This window comes from Benincasa hispida, chromosome 11, assembly GCF_027475165.1.
Source record: "Benincasa hispida cultivar pf3 chromosome 11, pf3_genome.v1.1, whole genome shotgun sequence".
Taxonomy (NCBI): Eukaryota; Viridiplantae; Streptophyta; class Magnoliopsida; order Cucurbitales; family Cucurbitaceae; genus Benincasa; species Benincasa hispida.
The window spans coordinates 16544355-16565813 of record NC_143488.1 but is presented as its reverse complement, the minus strand read 5'-3'; the positions used below and the strand labels follow the sequence as shown (position 1 = coordinate 16565813).

At 36.1% G+C, this 21459-nt stretch overlaps 1 protein-coding gene across 1 annotated transcript; it reads left to right on the top strand.

Moving 5' to 3' along the window:
* Positions 1–20137: 20137 nt before the first annotated feature.
* Positions 20138–20955, top strand: LOC120091527 (uncharacterized). The gene has a single exon (XM_090306859.1). It carries the CDS (start codon positions 20260–20262, stop codon positions 20713–20715), a length of 456 nt encoding a protein of 151 aa, XP_090162985.1. The 5' UTR covers positions 20138–20259; the 3' UTR covers positions 20716–20955.
* Positions 20956–21459: the final 504 nt, after the last annotated feature.

Below are 21459 nucleotides of genomic sequence, written 5' to 3'. Positions count from 1 at the left end.
CACAACACGCACGTTGTCGGAGTGCAGGGACGTTTAGAGAGAGAGCCACTACACACTAATCCATTTAGATAGAGTGTCGTAGCACCATGGCCAGAGCGTAGGGGCGCTCGGCAAAAAGACGCATGGTGCTGCTGCTCTCCACACATTTTTCCTCGAGCGCAGTTGCACTCTGGGCTACTGTCTTCTTCCGAATTCATCTAAATTGCTCCAATCTTCTCCAATTTGAAGTCGAAACCATGAACCAATCGACACATACATAAATGCAGACTCGATAGCAAGATTATATGCACAAAAAATACAACGAACCCTTACAAACCAAGAAATTGAAAGCAGTAAAAGTCCAAATGTCAATATAGAAACATCCATATCGCAAACAGCAGAACATACATCCATTATGCAGATCTAATACAGCCACCTTAAACTCTGATTTTAATGTTTGAAGAAGAAATTAAGAGACTCAACATGGCTTTGATACTACTTAAAGGTTTGGAAAACCGAAGTGGAAATGTGAAAGGCATCGTGTCTTTTAATTTAATTTTACAAAACAATAGCAAATAAGAGAAGACGGAAAATTTAACGATAAACATTCATATATTCAGCATGTTTTTTACATAATATAGAGAGAAACTAAGGGAGAGTCACACTTACCCTTAAGACCAATTAATCTTCATGTTTCCTCTCCTGTACTACTCGAACGCAACGAAAAAACTCTTTATGGACTGCAACACCAAAACATAATGTGGACACCCCCACAATGAAACCTTTGAAGGTCTGTGAAAACTATGCAGAAGCAGATCAGATCCCAATTATTTTATTTTAAAGAAACAATAAAATTCAGAATACAAAAAACCCCAAATGCATTCTAAAATTACAACATGCTCTAATATAGATAAAAAAAGGAAAGTTAAGATTTGGAATTACTTACCCTTGAAGTCACAATTCTTCACCATAATTCATCTTCTATCACGATCTCAACAAACTCTCCTTGGAAATCAGAATACAACAAAAACAGTAATGCAAAAAGCCAACTTCGAACACCACCACAAAGCAACCTTGGTATTCTTCGTAGGGTTGAGAATCCAAGAGAGGGGTGGGCTTCGTGTTCATTTTTGTGAGGGAAATGAGAGAAAAAATTTTAGAGGAAAAATATTTTTGAAGAGCAATACTTGGATCTATGAACTCTACTGCGTTAACGAGGAAGAACATGGTTTCCTGTAAAAAAAAAAAAATAAATTTTTAGAGAATAAGGTGGAAGGGGGTTATCAATAACTCCATCCATAACTAATTAATTTAAATTAAAAGATTAAAATAAATTTTTAGTTCATATATATATATATATATATATATATATAATATAATATAACTAGTTTACGATATATAACATATATCAAACTATATGTTATATCTAATATAACATATAACCTAAAATTTAGATTATATCATATATAATATAACTTATAGTTTAATATTCTCTCAATTAACATAAGTATTTAATATGAATCAAATTCAAATTAAATTTGACCTATAGTATTTATATGAATCATATTCATATAATTAATATTTGAACCATATTCAAATATTTATATTCTCTCAAATAAAACTTTATAATATAATGTATCAAATACATTATATTATTATATCATATAAAATTAATTCCTTAAATTAATTTGAACAAGTCAAATTAGTCTAAAATTAATTCAATTCTCAATAATCTCAGTTGAGCTTACCGAGGGACCTTATGGACCTATAGATTGAATCTCCAATGATACTTGGTTAATTAATTACACTCTTTAATTAAATTACCCAACTTCCATTAACTGCCGGTCACTCCACTAAAGACCGATAGTTGCACTCTTCGCACTTTAGATATATTTCAGTGTCCATTAGATATAACCAATCAATGGTGCGATGATCCTTGACAAATTGCTCGTAAGTACACTTGGACAAAAATTACGATTTTGCCCCTGTAGTTACATCTAACTCCTTAAGTACCACTGATCCCTCTAATGAACAATAAGTCATAGTCCAACTATGACCAAACCCCTCTCGAGCCAAGAGAGTGTGTGGTGTCACATTGTCCAAGCCTCAAAATTAGCCCTTAAGAGAGCAATTTCTCTACTTACTCTAACTATAGAAAATGAATGAATTCTTTCTTGTGTAGCTACGTTCTCAGCTCCCCAATCAGAGGAATCCCCAAAATGGTAGGCATATTGAGTTGGCAACACTGTCCACTCTCACCCATGCATATCAAAGGAACACCTTCATAAGCACGAGTTCACAACTCACTCGGGATATAAGTCAAGCCACCTATGGTCATCCTAGTGAAATGTAAGTCTCTTCTATCAACGGTGTTATATTAGACTAGTATTTTCGTGGTCCGGTCTTATACAAACTCTTTGAATACAACATCCCTGCTCACATGTCTCTAAATGAATGATTAGGATCAGATCATTTCTAGCACTTTACAAAAATTGTAACATCTATAAAGCAGGTCGTATTCATAGTGTCATCAGGATAAGGTACCCAGCCTTATCCATCTACTATAGACCATTTAGGTTGTATCTTAAACATGATCCTCCTGTATATCTCCACATACTTGTTTAAGTTAGAAAAGACAACCTTGGATCTTAGTTTATTGGTTTTGTAGGTTAATGCAACTAAATGTCAAATAAAATGCCTCATATTTTATTAAATAAATAAATTTTTTGTACATTACAATTACAAACTACAAGACCCACGAGATTTAAGGTATCAACGCCAACAACCTCAATATTCTTGGTAGGGTGAGAATCCATGAGAGTGGTGAGCTTCGCTTTAATTTTTGAAGGGAGGGTGAGTTTTGTTTTTCCAAAGAGGAAATTATCGAGAGTTTTTGGTGATCAATTGAGAAATTAAAAGAACCTTCTATGTAAAAGATGATAAAACTCTATAAACCCGATTTTTCTACGTGAAACCAACTTTCACGTTAGTTATGAGAGAGTGAGTTGAGGGAGTTACAATAACTCCCTCCCCAAATTTAGATTGATTTAAATTTAAAAATGAATTTAATATAAATATAAGCATATATATTAACAACTTTAATATATATATATATATATATATATAACAAACCTTATGTTATATTAAATATAACACATAACCTATAATTTATATTATATCATATATAATATGACCTATAGATTATATTCTCTCATTTAACCTATAGTATTTAATTTGAATATAATTCATATTCAATTTAACCTATAGTTTTTATATGAATAACATTCATATAAATAATTGAATCAAATTCAAATACTGATCTCCTCTCAAATAAAACTTTATATTATAATGTATCATATACATTATATTAATTATATCATACATAATTACTTTTATATTAATTATATCATACATATTCATTCTCTTAATTAATTTGAACTATTCGAATTAATCCATAATTAATTTGGTTCTCATTTATCTCAAGTGAGCTACTGAGGGGACCTTAATAACCTCTAAATTGAAGCTCCAATGGTATTTGATTATTCAATCAAACTCTTAAATTAAATTAACCAACTTCCATTAATCGTTGATCACTCTACTGAAGACCGACAGCTACATTATTCGCACTACACATATATTTCTTTGTTAATTGGATATAACCAATCAATGGTGCATTAACCCTTCACAAATTTCTCGTAAGTACAGCTAAGCCAAAATTACCATTTTGCCCCTCTAGTTACATCTAACTCCTTAGGTACCACTGATCACTCTAATGAACAATAGGTCATAGCCCAATTGTTATTGGACCCCTCTTAAACCAGGAGAGAGTGTGATGCCACATTATTCAAGCCCCATTAACAGTTCTTAAGGGAGCAATTTTTCTACTTACTTTAATTTTAGAGAATAAGTGAATTCCTTCTTGTGTAGCTGCGTTCCCAACTCCCTAATCAGATGAATCTTCAAAAGGGTAGGCATATTGAGTCGACGAAACTGGTCACTCTCACCCATGCAGATTGAAGAACCGTCTTCATAGGTAGGAGTTCATAACTCACTTTAGATTCAGGTCAAGTCACCTATGGTCATTCTGGTGAAACATAAGTCTCTTATATCAACGGTGTTTATGGTTCGATCTAATACAAAACTCTTTATATAGAACACCTCCGCTCATATGTATCCACATGAATAATCAAGATCAAATCATTTTTAGCACTTTATAACAATTATAACAACTACAAAGTAGGTCGTATTCGTAGTATCACCAAGATAAGGTATGTAGTCTTATTCATCTACTATAGACCATTTATGTTATCACTTAAACATGATCCACCTGTGTGTTTTCAAATACATTTTTAAGTTATAGAAGATAACCTTAGATCTTAGTTTATTGGTTTTGTAGGTTAATGTTACTAATATGAAATAAAAAAATCTCTTATTTTATTAGATAAGTAAATGATTTGTACAGTACAATTACAAAATACAAGACCCACGAGATTTAGGGCATCAACCCCAACACTCAAACTTTCAATTAATTCAAAAACCAAATATTTCACAAAAGGACACGATTTATGAGTGTTGGAAGGAACATTTCTATCAAGAAAAGAATTAATAACACTAGAAGTATAAACAAAGTTGTGACCTCTAATGAACCCTTCAAAAGTCAGGAGAATTGGCATCATTAAAAGTATGTGAAAGATTCACAATAAATTCTCTAACAAGTTTAGGATAATAAGGACCAAAGTTCAAAATAGTATTCATCAGATCAACTCTAACAATCAGTTTCATGATATGAAGACATTTTTATGCTTTTTCTAACAACCAGATTCATTAATTGTCGGTCACACTACTAAAGACCAACAACTGCACTCTTTGTATTGTAGATATATTTCTGTGTCCATGGATATAACTAATCAACAATAAGTTGACCCTTCGCAAAATTGGTCGTAACTACATCTGGTCAAATTATTTTTTTACCCTTATAGTTACATCTAACTCCTTAAGTACTACTCACATGTCTCCACATGAACGATCAAGATCATATCAATTGTAACAGTTTACAACATTGTAACAATTACAAAGTGGGTCATATCCATAATATTACTAGGATAAGGAACTCAGCTTTATCCACATACTACAAACCATTCAGGTTATTACTTGAACATAATTCACTTGTATGTCAAACACATACTTGTTTAAGTTACATTAACCTTGGATCTTAGTTTATTGGATTTTTGTAAATGCAGACCAAATGTCAAAAAAAAAAAAAAAACTTTATTTTATTACATAAATAATTTGTGTACAAAAAAAACTTACAGACTACAAAACCCACAAGATCTAGGGCATTAAGCCAAACAATTTCAACTTGATAACATTTGACAGAGGGGAATATCATCTTGACTGGACGATTCCGAAGGTTTTGCAGAACTCTCCCATTTTTCAAATTAAACATGATCAACATTAATTCTTTTAAGATTATTACTCATTTTGCACCTTTTCAACATTTTACTCGCAGGCAATAATTTAGTAGATTCGTAAACCGCTTGATTATTTCAAATGTCATTTTTATTAGACCCACCATCAACAATAGAAGTGGGTTCAACAGACTTACCAACAACACTTTGGTTCACTCACAAATAGGTAAAACCACAGCAGGCTCATTAGAAGCGGAGGCATTCACAGCAACATTACCACTAGAACTTAACTCAGACTCATGCACAATTTAATCAATCAATTTAAAGAGACTAACAACATTAGAAAGAAGTCAAATCTAGTTTAATAGACATAAAAATTCTCAATAACAGGACTAGTTTCAAAAGAAGAAGGAATATTCAATTTATTAGTAATAGATGGTTCAGAAACCCTAACTTCTTTGCTAGAAGGTTCATTATGATTAGAAGACGCATTTTGCTAAGAAATATGACTTTCAACACGGTAATCTTGATCAGATTCAGAGGACCTACTAATAGATGATTTGTTAGAGTCGGCTAAAATTGTCTTACCTGATGCCACAAGATCAGTCATAGTCAAGGCGGTTGTGGACAACAAGTCAATTTCCTCCTAGTAGAAACTGGAGAACTAATATTCAATCTTTTCCGCTTGACAGAATGAGAAGCAACAAGACTATCAGTTGAGGGAGAGTGTAACCCTCGCATTTGAATTCCATAAGCATTGGTAGTAGTGTAGGGATGTCTACTTCAACAAACTTCTTTTGACTAGCTTTCTCTTTGAAATGAACCATCTTTTTCTTAGGAACACAAGTCTTATTCCTAGTATTCACCATCAACAAGTGCAATACTCAAAACAGAGCACACAGGCAGTTGGAGCAACATGGGGAAGAAGATAAACAACCATGTTGGAAGGGATTAGCACCTCAATTAATAACTGCCACTGATGATGAAAATTTGGGAACGCATATATGTGCATGTCTTATGCTATGCATTTATTCTCATGTGTCAGTGGTCATGCGTTGGAATGGAAAGTATGTGTTAATTTCATTTGCAATGACCATGTGTTCCTATCACAAGTTTTCTTGTGCTCTCGCCAAGTATAACGAGATCGCAAGTTTCTCGGGTGATCCGAGGCCAAACTCAGGGACTTGTAGCTAAATGTCATGAAGTAATATGTTTACGGCGAAGAATAAAAAAATGTTGAGGGTTAATAGTTATGCGCTACGCCTACTTCTACCTAACAAATTAAGCAGTGGAAGTATGACTGTCAGAGATAAGAGACACGACAACTGTTAACACGTAGTAAAATGCATGGAAAAATAGATAAAATGGTGAGGATGTCTTCACCGCAATACTAAGCTTGACTGCAAGAGTAACCCTAGTCAACGCATGCTATGCGATCATGCTATACACACTTGACATAGACGCATGCGATGTATATGCGATAATGTCGAGAGACCTTATTTCTAAGTCTCTATTCTCGCTCATGTGCTCTCACACATAGGCAAGATGGCCGCATACCACTATATCCTACTTAAAGGGTGCATACACTGTGTAGTAGGGAACGGAGCTTATTCCTAAGTCCCCATTCTTGCTTATGCGATCCAATCTACTCTTCCGAATCTCGATTTGGATTTTAGACTACTCTCCCAAGTATGCCTAAATGATGAATGATGTGCTCATAAGACAAGGTAATCACATAAAACATGGTTGACGTAACATTATTCCTATCTCTAATGAACACTTGCTTACATTACTTAATGCGATCAACTACTTACCCTCCCGGGCAGTTGGTTGTTGCTGACTCTACTCATAGACAAGCATTGTATCTACTTATAGACAAGCATTGCTACAGCTTCACACTAAGCAAATAGGAATTTTTTCACTCGCGCAACGCACACCTCCCAATGGTTTACTACATGCTTTATATCTCTATGTCACATGAAATATGCGATACTCTAGCAGTCTTACTTAGTAATGCAATGAATGTGAAGGATGCTAAGTCAATGAAGATGGAGATGGAATCGAAGGAAAATATAGAAACGCATTGATCACATAATCTATTAATATCTTAAGCCACAATGTAATACAATACAAGGAAAGAAGAGAAATGGAGGGCCAGATGGAAGCGATGCCTTGCTTCCATCAGATGTATGTCAAGGCTGCCAGTGGTGCCATGGATGGGCGATGGAGTAGACTCTCTCGAGCTCTTACTCTGGCGAAGGCTCCGGCCGTCACTCATAAAGGTTGAGGGGATGAAGAACTCTCAAGATTATCTTCTCACGCTTTGGTTTGGATCACAAGGGTCTGCCCTAAGGCAGAAAACCTTGGATGATTTAAAATTGTGCTCTAAGGCTTCTATTTATAGAGCTTGATCGCTGATAGCAATTATGGACCTGCTCTGAATCTAACACTCGCGGCACATGGTCCTTTTCTGAATTTCTGCTGCTAACGGCGTGGTAGGTAAAATGTCAACATCATCTTTTGGCACTCTCGAGGTATGCATTCATGCTTGGTTTCCGAAGTGTCAACACATTCTACCACCCTTGCGTTCATCCCTCTATTATGGTTATAACTCTGTAGTCGCAATCTCCCTGCGATGACTGCATTTGTTTGGTCGTTGCAACATCCATGTGACGGACGCATGCGATCACCGCATGCGATCGTCTTTGCGATAGCCTCACTTCCACGTATGTGATCGATTTTTGCGTTTGCTACAAAAATAAACAGTTGGATGCATAATAACGCATAAAAGTGGGTTAGCCGAGATTCTTAATGTCGATCAACGTAAACTCGTTTCCTCATAAATCCTTAGTATAATCACCACATAATCTACTTAACAGCCCTTATAATTTTAAATAAAAGGCTTATAATAACGTACATTTTTGCCCGTCATCACACCCTCAAACTTAGAATCATGCTTGTTTTCAAGCATGCTTTATACTTAGGAAATTCATAATTCACCCTCTGGCTTTACCTTACGATGACCAGCCTCTCAGAATATAGTTTACTCATCCCTCTGACCTTGGCAACAACACTCTCCCCAACTTTCGGCTACTTCTTCAAAGAGATCTATTCTAAGATTAAATCCGGCAAGCCTCTACTCAAAAAATTTTTACTCATTCCCCGCAACTTTGCGATTAGCTTTTAACAATGCATCCATTGAGTCAATTCAAAGCTTTGCAATTTTATTATTAGAATGCAGCGTTGAACCTGGTTACGCTCTTCATTTTGGCTTGCCCCCACGTGTGTCATGCGGACAACCAACTTCGGTTGCATTCCATATTCAACTCAACTCTTGTTTTGGCTTGATTTTGTGCCAGACAGAGGAGTTGCTCTTATGCATTGATCTTGGCCACTTACTTTCGTTTTGGCTTACCTGCACGTGTGTCATACGAAGTATCCAACTACGGGTAAGTACCTTTCTTAACTTAACTCTTATCAGCATGGGTTTCCCCTTTACGCTGACAGTGGAGTTTTTATTCCCGATTTTTTTTTTATTTTTTTTTCAAAGCATCGTAATGTAGTGAACGCATTTCTCTGGGACATCTGCCACCCTCAAACTTAGAGATTGGCAACGCTCTCGCCACAAAGCTAAAGACAAACTCAACAGGAATGCGGTAACAAATGTTTGAGTAGAGGTTTACACATAATAAAACTTAGACTGTTAAATTTTGAAGAAACTATTAAAAGTGAGGTGAGCTTTGCGATACTTAGTTAGCGGATGTAGTGAATTATACGTACCATCATAGATGCATCGCAAAGATAGTCAAGTGGACAAAAGAGAATTTCAAAAGGATAATGCGTACAAGATAACAAAAAAATAACCTTTGAGTAGAATAACACATGTGATCATGCTTCAAAATTCATGCGGTTGAAGCCATGTGTTGAATGATGGAGAGGATTCTTCCATTGTCACTGCACACCGAGGAGAATTATTGTCACACCTACAAGAAGCAAACGCACCGCACCCAAGAAAGCAGCCGTATAACCAAAATAACAATAAAAATGAACTAACTAGGAAAGCAAGGTAAAGATAGAGTAGAAGAGGTCCCTGGAGAAATTAGAGTGAGGTCACCACAAGGAGTCTTCCATGCAAAAGATTGTTCTCAACTACTTAGGTCAAGGGGCTCGCCCTGACCGTTGGAACTTCTGGCAATTGTTGGCCGTATGTTGGCCACCAATGCTTATAACCACCTTTAGCTCATGCGACTGATTGCCCTTCTATCCTGGGGTCAATACTGGCTTTCAGCACATCGCCTACACTTCAAATATTGTTTTCAGCCTGATCGCACAAGCTATAATACTCCTAAGGTAAAAAAGTTGCCTGCTGAAACACAAAACTCAACAATTTATTAGCTGCCAAGTCCCTGGCAACGGCGTCAAAAATTTGATGATGAAAATTTGAGAAGCTATGTTTTAAGCTATGTGTTTGTTCTCATGCGTCAGTGGTCATGCGTTGGAATGGAGAGTATGCATTAATCTCATATGCAATGACCATGCTTTCCTATGCTTTCCTAACACAAGTTTTCATGCGCTCTCGCCAAGTATAACGAGATCGCAAGTTTCTCGGGTGATCCGAGGTCGAACTCAAGGATTTGTAGCTAAATGTCATGAAGTAATGTGTTTGCGGCGAAGAATAAAAGAATGTTAAGGGTTACTAGTCATGCGCTACTTCTACTCCTAACTAACAGCTTAAGCAGTGGAAGTACGACTGTGAGAGATAAGAGACACGACAACTGTTAACGCGTAGTAAAATACATGGAAAAATAGATAAAATGGTGAGGATGTCTTCACCGCAATACTAAGCTTGACCGCAAAGGTAACCCCAGTCAACGCATGCTATGCGATCATGCTATACACACTTGATGTAAACACATGCGATGTATATGCGATAGTGTCGAGAGGCCTTATTTCTAAGTCTCTATTCTTGCTCATGTGTTCTCACACATAGACAAGATGACCGCATACCACCATATCCTACTTAAAGAGTGTATACGCTGTGTAGTAGCAAACAGAGCTTATTTCTAAGTCCCCATTCTTGCTTATGCGATCCAATCTGCTCTCCTGAATCTCGATTTGGATTTTAGACTACTCTTCCAAGTATGCCTAAATGATGAATGATGTACTCATAAGATAAGGTAATCACATAAAACATGGTTGACGTAAGATTATTCCTATCTCTAGCGAACACTTGTTTACATTGCTTAATGCGATCAACTACTTACCCTCCCAAGCAGTTGGTTACTGTTGACTCTACTCATAGACAATCATTGTGTCTGCTTATAGACAAGCATTGCTACAACTTCACACTAAGCAAATAGGATTTTCTCACTCGCGCAACGCACACCTCCCGATGGTTTACTACATGCTTCATATCTCTATGTCACATGATTAAGTATGCGATACTCTAGCAGTCTTACTTAATAATGCAATGAAAGTGAAGGATACTAAGTAAATAAAGATGGAGATGGAATCAAAGAAAAATATAGAAATGCATTGATCACAGAATGTATTAATCTCTTAAGCCACAATCTAATACAATACAAGGAAAGAAGACAAATGGAAGGCCAAATGGAAGCAATGCCTTACTTCCATCAGATGTGTGTCAAGGCTGTCGGTGGTGCCATGGATGGGTGATGGAGTAGCCTTTCTCAGCTCTAACTCCGGCGAAGGCTCCGGTTGTCACTCGAAATGGTTGAGGGGAAGAAGAACTCTCAAGACTATCTTCTCACACTTTGGTCTGGATCACAAGGGTTTGCCCTAAGGTAGAAAACCTTGGATGATTTGAAATTGTGCTCTAAGGCTTCTATTTATAGAGCTTGATCGCCGACAGCATTTATGGACCTGTTCATAATCTGACACTCACGGCGCATGGTCCTTTTCTGAATCTCTGCTGCTAACGGCGTGGTAGGTGAAATGTCAACATCACCTTTTGACACTCTCGAGGTATGCATTCATGCTTTGTTTCCGAAGTGTCAACGCATTCCACCACCCTTTCATTCATCCCTCTATTATGGTTATTACTCTGTAGCCGCAATCTCCCTGCGATGACCGCATTCACTTGGTCGCCGCAACACCCATGCGACAAACGCATGCGATCATCTTTGCGATAGCCTCGCTTCTGCGCATGCGATCGATTTCTGCGTTTGCTACAAAAATAAACAGTTGAACGCATAATAACGCATAAAAATGGGTTAGTCGACATTCTTAATGCCGATCGACACAAACTCATTTTCTCATGAATCCTTAGTATAATCGCCGCATAATCTACTTAACAGCCCTCATAATTCTAAATAAAATTCTTATAATAACATACATTTCTGTCTATCATCAGCCACCTACTTAAATTAAAATTCAAGGCTCTGTTTGGTAACCATTTTGTTTTTTGTATTTGTTTTTGAAAATTAAGCCTATGGATACTACTTATACTTCTAAATTTCTTCCTTTGTTATCTACTTTTTACCAATGGTTTAAAAAAAAAAGCCAAATTTTGAGAACTAAAAAAGGTAGCTTCCAAAAAGTTGTTTTTGTTTTTTGAATTTGACTAAGAATTCAACCATTGTACTTAAAAAAAATCCAAATCATTGTAAGAAATGTGGATGGAATAGACTTAAATTTTAGAAACAAAAACAAAAAATCAAATAGTTACCAAACGGGGCCTAAATTAATCACAACATTAAGCTGGGCGTGGGCCATCAACAGATTACAACTAATGGGTTTGCTTATTATAAAGACCCAAACCTGTCAAAAACAGCACCTCTTAATTAATTGCTATAGATTAATTTTGGAAAGACCCAAAGTTGCCCTTAAGCCTTCAAACTGAACTGCATCCAAGGCTTTAGTAAATATATCTGCTAGATGATCTTTAGTACAAACATGTTCAAGAACAATTTGCTTATTTTCAACAAAATCACGAATGAAATGATGTCGTATACCAATTTGTTTAATTCGACTGTGCTGAACAAGATTCTTTGATATATTGATAGCACTAAGGTTGTCAAAGTAAACACACATGGCTTCCTATGGAACATCATATTCCTTCAGCATCTGCTTCATCCACAACAATTGAGTACAACTACTACCTGCAACAATATATTCGACTTCTACAGTAGATAGAGAAACAAAATTTTGTTTCTTGTTAAAACATGATATAAGATTGTTTCCAAGGAAGGAACACCCCTCTCAAGTTCTTTTTTTGTCCTAAAAAATCCTTGCTCGATCGGCATCATAATAACTTACAAAAGATCTACTTATGTAAAAGATATAATATAAATAATAGTCACTTGCCCCATTGATACACTTGATTATTCTCTTGGCACCAAGGACATGATTAGATATGGGGCAAGCTTGATATGAGCACAGACTCCAACTACAAAAGCAATGTCTGGTCTACTAGTAGTGAGATATAACAAACTACCAATGATGCTTTTATATGAGCTTTCATCAACACTATCTCCATTTGTATCTATAGTAAGCTTAGAGTAATGGGAGTAGAAGTTTTTTGACTTTGATCTTTTCAAGCCCAAATTTCTTCACGATGCTTTTAGCATACTTACTTTGTGAAATAAATGTGTCCCCTTCTAGTTGTTTGATCTGGAACCCTAGAAAGTAGGTCAATTCACCTATCATACTCATTTCAAACTCTTTGTTCATTTATTCTACAATAATACCAACCATCTTCTTAGGCATCCCACCAAAAATGACATCATCGACATAGATCTAAATAACAATAAAATCTTTGTTAGATTTTTTCACAAATAGAGTTTTATCAACTCCTCTTCTACAATAACCATTCTCAACAAGAAACTAGGTCAACAGTTTGTACCAGGCCCTATGAGCCTGCGTAAGGTCATAAAGAGCCTTTTTTAGCCTGTACACGTGATTAAGGTGAGAGGGATAAATAAGCTCTTCAGATTTCTTCACAATATACTTCTTCAGTAAAGTACCTATTTAAGAAGGCACGTTTCACATCCATCTAAAACAAGTTAAATTTCAGTAATCACGAGATATCCAAAAGTAACTTTATAGCTTTGAGTTGAGCCACCGAAGCAAAAGTATCATCAAAGTATACTCCTTTAATCTGAGTATACCCTTGAGCAACTAAGCAAGCTTTATTCCTGGTCACATTTCCAATTTCATCTGATTTTTTTTAAAGATCCATTTTGTCCCTATAACATTCACATTATTTGGATGAGGAACGAGAGTCCAGACATCGTTCCTCACAAACTTACTGAGCTCCTCCTTCATTGCATTCACCCAACATTCATTAACAAGGACTTCCTTGACACTCTTTGGTTCAATCGGAGAGGTAAAGCAAATGTCACTTATCATCTCGAGGTAGTTAACTTTGTCTTTTCTTCTGGTAGAGACACCTTCTTCTAAGCTTCTGATTATGTTAGAGACGAGATGGTTTTTACGAACCCTAATTGATGGTTGCTTCTCACTCACTTCACATTCTTCAGTCATATCCCCACTATTCTCATTCTGGCTTTCAGGGAACTTGTCAGATAACTTGTCCTTGACATATGAGCTAACAACAAGCAACATGTTACTTCTTCCTCAGAGACAATTTCAAACCCATTCACAACATCATCAATTACAATATTTATAGATTCTATAACACATCATGTACATTTGTTGTACACGCAACAAGCCTTGCTATTTATGGAATAATTTAAAAAAATGCCTTCATCAAATTTGGAATCTCATTTTCTCCTAATGTCTCTGTCCACTAAGATATAGCACTTGCTGTCGAATATATGAAAATATTTGACATTAAGTTCCTCATCTCCATATTTCATAATTCTTGTTGGAAGAACTTGGAGGCAGAACAACACAGTTATGGAAGTAGCATGTAGTATTCAAAGCTTCACCCTAGAAGTGGAAAGACAAATTTTTGGCATGGAGCATGGCTTGGGCCATCTCTTGAGAGTCTGATTCTTTCATTTGACAACCTTGTTTTACTAAGGAGTAATAGGGTAGAATACTCATGATGAATACCAACAAAGGAGCAAAATTCATGAAATTGAGAATTGTCAAATTCATGACTATGATCACTTTAAATACGAATGACATTCAGGTTCTTTTCTCTTTGAACTTGAAGGCATAAAACTTGAAAAGCAGTACATGTTTATAATTTATCATGAAAAGACGCATCCAAGTGGATCTTGAGTAGTCATCATCACATACAAGAACATACATTTTTCCTCAAAGACTTTATGTTTGAATAGTGCTCATATGATCCATATGAAGCAATTCCATAATGCGATTGAAAATAGTGACATATGAATCTGTTTAACAGTTTGACAGTCACCACAAATTGTTCCATTTGCAACTTGCAAAGGAGGAAGGCCAACGATGGCATTTTCTGACACAACTTTCTGAATAGATTTCATACTCATGTGAACGAAGCGTTTATGCCACAAACTTGCCTCTTATTGATGAGATAGGTGACAAACCTGAGAATAAACATTAGGAAACCTAAGTAATGGTTATCGAAGGAAGGTGTACTTGTCATGACCGATGCTTTGGCATCATCTATAATAGTGCATCTATCTTTAGTAAAAATGACATTCAACCCTTGATCACACAACTGGCTAATACTGATAACATTAGCAGTAAGACCTTCAACCAACATTACATCACTTAGAGAAGAAAGATCAAGAAAGCTCAATTTTCCCTTTCAATAATTTTTCCAATAGCCCCATTCCCAAAGGTAACACGCCCGGAACTCACAGGCTTTAGGTCATAATAAAGTTCTTTTCTCTTGTCATATGTCTAGTGAAGGATCTCTTATACAAGAGTACCTATGAGCGGAAGCGGATCTTTCTAATCCATTGTGACAGAATTTCCATATATACATTCAAACATACAGATAGCACTGATAACACTAAATTACTGCCATGCTAAAAGGATAAATAACAAGAGATTGAGGGAACATACCAGTTGAAGAGTGTCTTCACTTGAAAACTCGTTCTCTCTACAAACGAACTCCCACTCCAGCAAGTAGTCATCTAGCAACACCCCAGTCATCTACATGAAAAGCTTTGCACGAACAACAACAAATGGGGATGACACCACCATTCAAAGCCCTTAGTATTCTGAGAATGAGAATCCAAAGGGTGGGCTTTGATGGAATTGGTAGAGGGGAGGAGGAAAGGCTATCGTGTACTACAATCAAGCAAGTGGGAGAATAGAAAGACTATCGTATAGTCGGGTGCTTGATCGTTTAGTGTGGGGTACACGATCGTGTAGTAAAAGTTAAACGATCGTCTAATCATGTAGTAAAAGCTAAGTGATCTTCTATACGATCGTTTAGTTCAGCTCAAGCGCTAAGTGATCGTCTATGAAAAGATAAGCGATCGTTTAGGAAATCGCGGGCAATCGTTTAGAAAAGCGCGGGTCTGCGATCGTTTAATAAGTGGGCGCTATCGTATAGGCTCTCAAACACTAAACGATAGAAGGTAACACATCGTGAGCGATTATGTGTCTCTCTTGCAAAATGAAAACAAATTTCATTTTATTCTTCAATTACTAAAACTGAATTAAACTTCCCACTAATGCACGAATTCAGAGAAAACACCGGCCAATTATCTCATAACTGCCCAATTAATAAAATAACAAATATAATCATATTATATTCATAACCTATAGTTTGATATCATATATCAACTATAGTGTTTTCTCCTCTACATGATATAAATCATATTTATATGTAATTTCCTCCAAAATAATGTATCTCATACATTTAGTCAATCATATCATATATAATTAATTAGTTCAATTATATCATATATAATCGAACCCCTTCTTGTCAATTTGAACATTTCAAACTGACCCAAAAACTGATTTTCAACTTTTATCCAAGCTACTAAGGGGACCTTATGAACCTATGGCTCGAAGCTCTAATAGTACGTTAATAGCTCACTAAACTCTTAGCCTCGAGATCCACCATCCATTAACTACCAGGCATTCTACTAAAGACTAACAGCTGAACTCTTCTTACCACAGATATATTTCTGTGTCCATCAAATATAACCAATCATGAGTACGATAACCCTTCACAGATGCTCGTAAGTATAGTTGGGCCAATTTACCGTTTTGCCCCAATAGTTACATCTCACTCCTTAAGTACCACTGATCCCTCTAATGAACAATACAACATAGTCCAACTTTGTGTGAATACCTCTCGGGCCATGAGAAGGTGTGTGGCGCCATATCGTTCAAGCCCTAGAATCAGCCCTTAAGGGAGCTATCTATCTACTTGCCCCTGCATCGAGAAAGGAGTGAATCTTGTGTAGTTGAGTTCCCAGTTCCCAAATCAGATGAATTCCCAAAGTGGTAGGTTTGAGTCGGTGGCCTGGCCACTCGCACCCATGCAAATCAAAGGACCGCCTTCAATGGCAGAAGTTCCCATTACCTATGGTAGTCTTTGTCATGAACGGTGTTATATAAAAAGAAACACTTCGTGGTTAGGTCTTATATAAACTCTTTGTATAAGACGCCCTCGCTCACATGTCCCCTACATGAATGATTAGGATCAGACCGTCTATGATAAGTCATAACACTTATAACTATTCCACAAAGCGGGCTGCATCCGTAGCATTACCAGGATAAGGTTTCCCTCCTACATCCATATACTATAGACCATTTTGGTTATCACTTAAGACATGATCCATTTGTATGTCACCACATACATGCTTATGTTACATAAAGACAACCAGGAATTTTAGTTTATTGATTTGTGGTAAAGCAAATAAAATATCCAGATGAGTAAAATCAAGAAGTGAAGTAAATATCATTTATTATACATCACAAGCATTCGTACAAACTATTTACAAACTACAGAACACGAGACTTTAGGGCATCAACCCCAACATCTAGAGCAGCCACTATCAAAGAAATAGTTTTCTTGTGTTGAAGACCTTAGGAAAGTTAAGACAACATTAGATTTATGTTGTACATATTTGATTCTTTATACCTGTTTCATTCAAGAATATCTATTTTCGGTAGGAGAAGACATGTGAGACATGTTTAAATACCTATGTGAAAATAGAAAGGTCTTTTTGAAGAAACTTTTATACAAGAGTAACTATGAGCGGAAGCGGATCTTTCCAATTCATTGTGATAGAATTTACACATATATATTCAAACATACAGATATCCATTACTAACACTAAATTACTGGCATACTTAAAAGATAAAAACAAAAGACCGATAGAACATACCAGTTGAAGACTCTTCCTCACAAGACTCGGTCTAACCCTGAACAAACTCCTCTTACTCTTTCTTGTCTAGCAAGCAATCGCCTAGCACCACCACGGTCGTCTACACGAACAACAGTGCACGAACAAAAGGCAATGGAGACGACACCACCACTAGAAGCCTTCAATATTCTCGGAGTGAGAATCCAAAGGGTGGGCTTTGATGGAATTGGTAGAGGGGAGGAGGAAAGGCTATCGTGTACTACGAACAAGCAAGTGGGAGAAAGGGAAGACTATCGTATAGTCGGGTGCTTGATCGTTTAGAGCGGGGTACATGATCTTGTAGAAAAAGCTACGCGGTCGTCTATAAAAAGGTAAGCGATCGTTTAGATACGCTCAAGTGCTAAGCAATCGTCTTGGAAGAGGTAAGTGATCGTTTAGGAAATCGCGGGCAATCGTGTAGAAAAGTGTGGGTGTGCGATCGTTTAGTAAGCGGGTGCTATTATATAAGCTCTCAACACATACAATACTTATCATACTGTGAGCGATTATGTGTCTCTCTTGTAAATTGAAAACTATTTTCATTTTATTCTTCAATTACTAAAACTGAATTGAACACGAGATTTTAGAGCATCAACCCCAACACTTTTATGACCCATTTTCCTCACAGTGGTAGCATATCCAAGTTTACTTAAACTGACAATGGTGCCTTCTCTTTATGTTTCTTGAAGATGTCTCTGGCAAGCCATATGATTTAGGGAGTTGAGCTTTTAGAAACTCAATTTTCTATTTTCTTTTGAGTTTGGATGATTGATTATCCCTGATTCCCCCCTCTTAAGCACCCTATCCCTGCATTGTCATTAGTAGACTTTCCTTTTGACAAAATTTTGTCTAGAGTTACAAACCCTGAGTTCACCATTCTCATTGACTTGCACATGGAGTCTTTCTCTGCCTTAATAAGATTTAGTTCACGTTTTAAGTTTAGAATCCTCATAGGAAAAAGTGCCAAATGAGTTGTTACTAACAAATGCCTTGACATTAGCTTCAAAGTCACTACTACTATCAGATTTATCATCAGACCAAGTTAGAAAGTAACTTCTATTCTGCTTTTTTAGAAAATTTGGACATTCAGCTTGAAAATGACCATACCTTTCACATTCTCTGCACTTGAATGTCTTCCTCCTATTTTAGCTGATGGAATAAGCTTTGTCAGCTTTCTTTCGAGAATTATGAGGTTTAAACTGTTTTGGAGTGACATTTCCTCTAGATCTAGAACTCCGAGCACTTTGATTTCCTATTTTCTCCTCAAATCCTTTGAGAATACGATTGAACTGTTTGAACATGTAAGATATAGAGTCAGTAAGAGACTCAGTCTCCTTAGTAGAATCATCATGCTCTTCTTCAATTGAAGATTACAAAGCAATCCCTTTATTTCACTTTTCTGGTTTTCCATTCAAAGACATCTCAAACGTTAATAGAGAGCCAAATAATTCATTCACTTTCATAGTGAAATGTCATGATCATTCTCGATGGCTATAACTTTCATACCAAATTTCTTAGGTAAAGACCTAAGTACTTTTCTAACCAACTTTTCTTTAGAAATTTTCATTCCCAGTGCAGATGACCCATTAACTATGTCGAGCAATCAAACATTAAATTCTGTGATCAATTCATCATCATGCATTTTAAGATTTTCAAATTTTGATGCCAGCAATTGCAATCTAGAAAACTTGACTTTTGATGTTCCCTCATAAGCAATGGATAGGATATCTCAAATATCTTTAGAATTTAATTTGAAAATAGTTCGAACATGGTTCATTTAGCCATGTGTAACTTTTTTGAGAATTTTCAAAGCATAGTTTGTAAAGTAGTTTGACAAAAAAGTTCAAACATTGTGAAATGAACTCTGTTTTTTTCTTTCAAGTATTTTTCAAAAATTTTCATAAACTTTGTAGGCATCATAAGTTAGAAGTATTCAATTTTAAAAAATAATTCATGGAAAAAGTGAAATTGTAACACAGAATTACATGTAGATCAAAATTTAGGTAGTTTTTGTATTTTTAATTTCTTAAATTAAAAATAAAATATATCCTATATGGTATTTTTAAATGACTAAGCTAAAAATAAAATACATTCTATTTGTTTTTTAGACGTATATAATTCAAAAATTAAATTCTTTCTTTAGCTAAATTCTGAAGGCGTGGAACCAAAGTGGTATTTAAATTATTTCTAAATAATAGAAACAAAATTTATACGAACTAATTGAAATCCCATGCACTTAGGTCAGATGAGGAAAGAAAAAAAAAACACAAATAAATAAGCACTTTTTCCCAATTTCATGAGAAAGTTGATATCATAAGATAAGAGTGTGAATGATGGGCTGACTATTTCTAATAATTTCTATACAGTGATGAAAATGTCAAAGCTGGACATGAATGGACTGCTTGTTGAAAAAAAAGGCCTTCAATTTGCTAATTCATTAAATTAACAATATGGCAGGAACGGTTTATGGATGAGAGAGTGATCAAATTTAAAGCACTTCTCAACTGTTAGTCTCCATTTTTCTCCCTATATAAACAACTTCCTGCCTCATCATCCAATATCCAAAACCAATTATTGTGTGTTACAATATGACTTCCAAGATTGTCTTTCTTGTGCTTCTTGGTGCTTTTCTCTGCACCACTTCTGGGGCTCGCAAGCTGAGTACTGCCTCTTTTCAAGATGAGAAGTTCTTCCACCGTCCCGGATTTGGGGGCGGCGGTGGTGGAGGGTTTGGTGGAGGCGGAGGTGGAGGGTTAGGCGGTGGTTCAGGAGGTGGTTTTGGTGGAGGATCTGGATTTGGGGGCGGTCTTGGTGGTGGTGCTGGTGGTGGAGGAGGGTTTGGTGGAGGAGGAGGTGGTGGACTAGGCGGAGGGAGCGGTTTTGGAGGTGGGGCAGGATTCGGAGGAGGGGCCGGTGGAGGAGGAGGACTTGGTGGTGGTGGTGGTGCTGGCGGTGGAGGAGGGTTTGGCAGCGGGGGCGGGCTCGGGGGCGGAGCAGGCGGAGGGTTTGGTGGTGGGGCCGGAGCAGGAGGTGGATTTCCTTGAAGGATAATGATTTTACTATCAAAGGAGAAAAACTGTGTTGAGAACCCTAGCTATATAGTTTTTGCATGTGCATTGTGGTTTGTGTTTGTGTTTGTGTCTTTTGTGTTTGTTGTTTGTTGTTTTTTGTTCTAAAATGAAAAGGTTTAATATGTGGAAGAACCTCTCTTTTGGCCCACAATTTCTTATATTTCTAATTGTAATGTCCAAGAAATTAATAGAAAATAAATTATTTTTGAAAAATCTCAATCTCAATTCTCACATAATGAGTTCATTTATGGAGAGAGAGAGCAAAATCTGAGATATCAAAGTGCAACAAAAAAAAACTATAAAAACGAAAATCAAACCAATCCAAACCGATCCAATAATTTAGTATGGTTTCTAGCATAAATTAGAAATCTTGATTTGTATTTAGAGAAAACTAAAAAGTATTTGTTCCAATCAATATTTTATTAGAAAAACCAATCAAAACCAAACCGATCCAATAGTATATATACCCTTTAAAAAATAAACTATCTTTTAGTATATTTAATTATAATGGGATATGTATATTTGTTGTTTAGAAAAAAAAATCAATTATTTAGAACTTATATGTTTTTTATTTAAAAAAATGCCAATTTTAGTTTTAAGTTAGCAAAAATGATTAATTCAAAACAAAGCGGTAATAAAAATAAAAATTAAAAGAAAAAAATCCCAAAAACCGAGAACCAAACCAAATAATAAACTAATCAAATGGTTTTGTTCTTT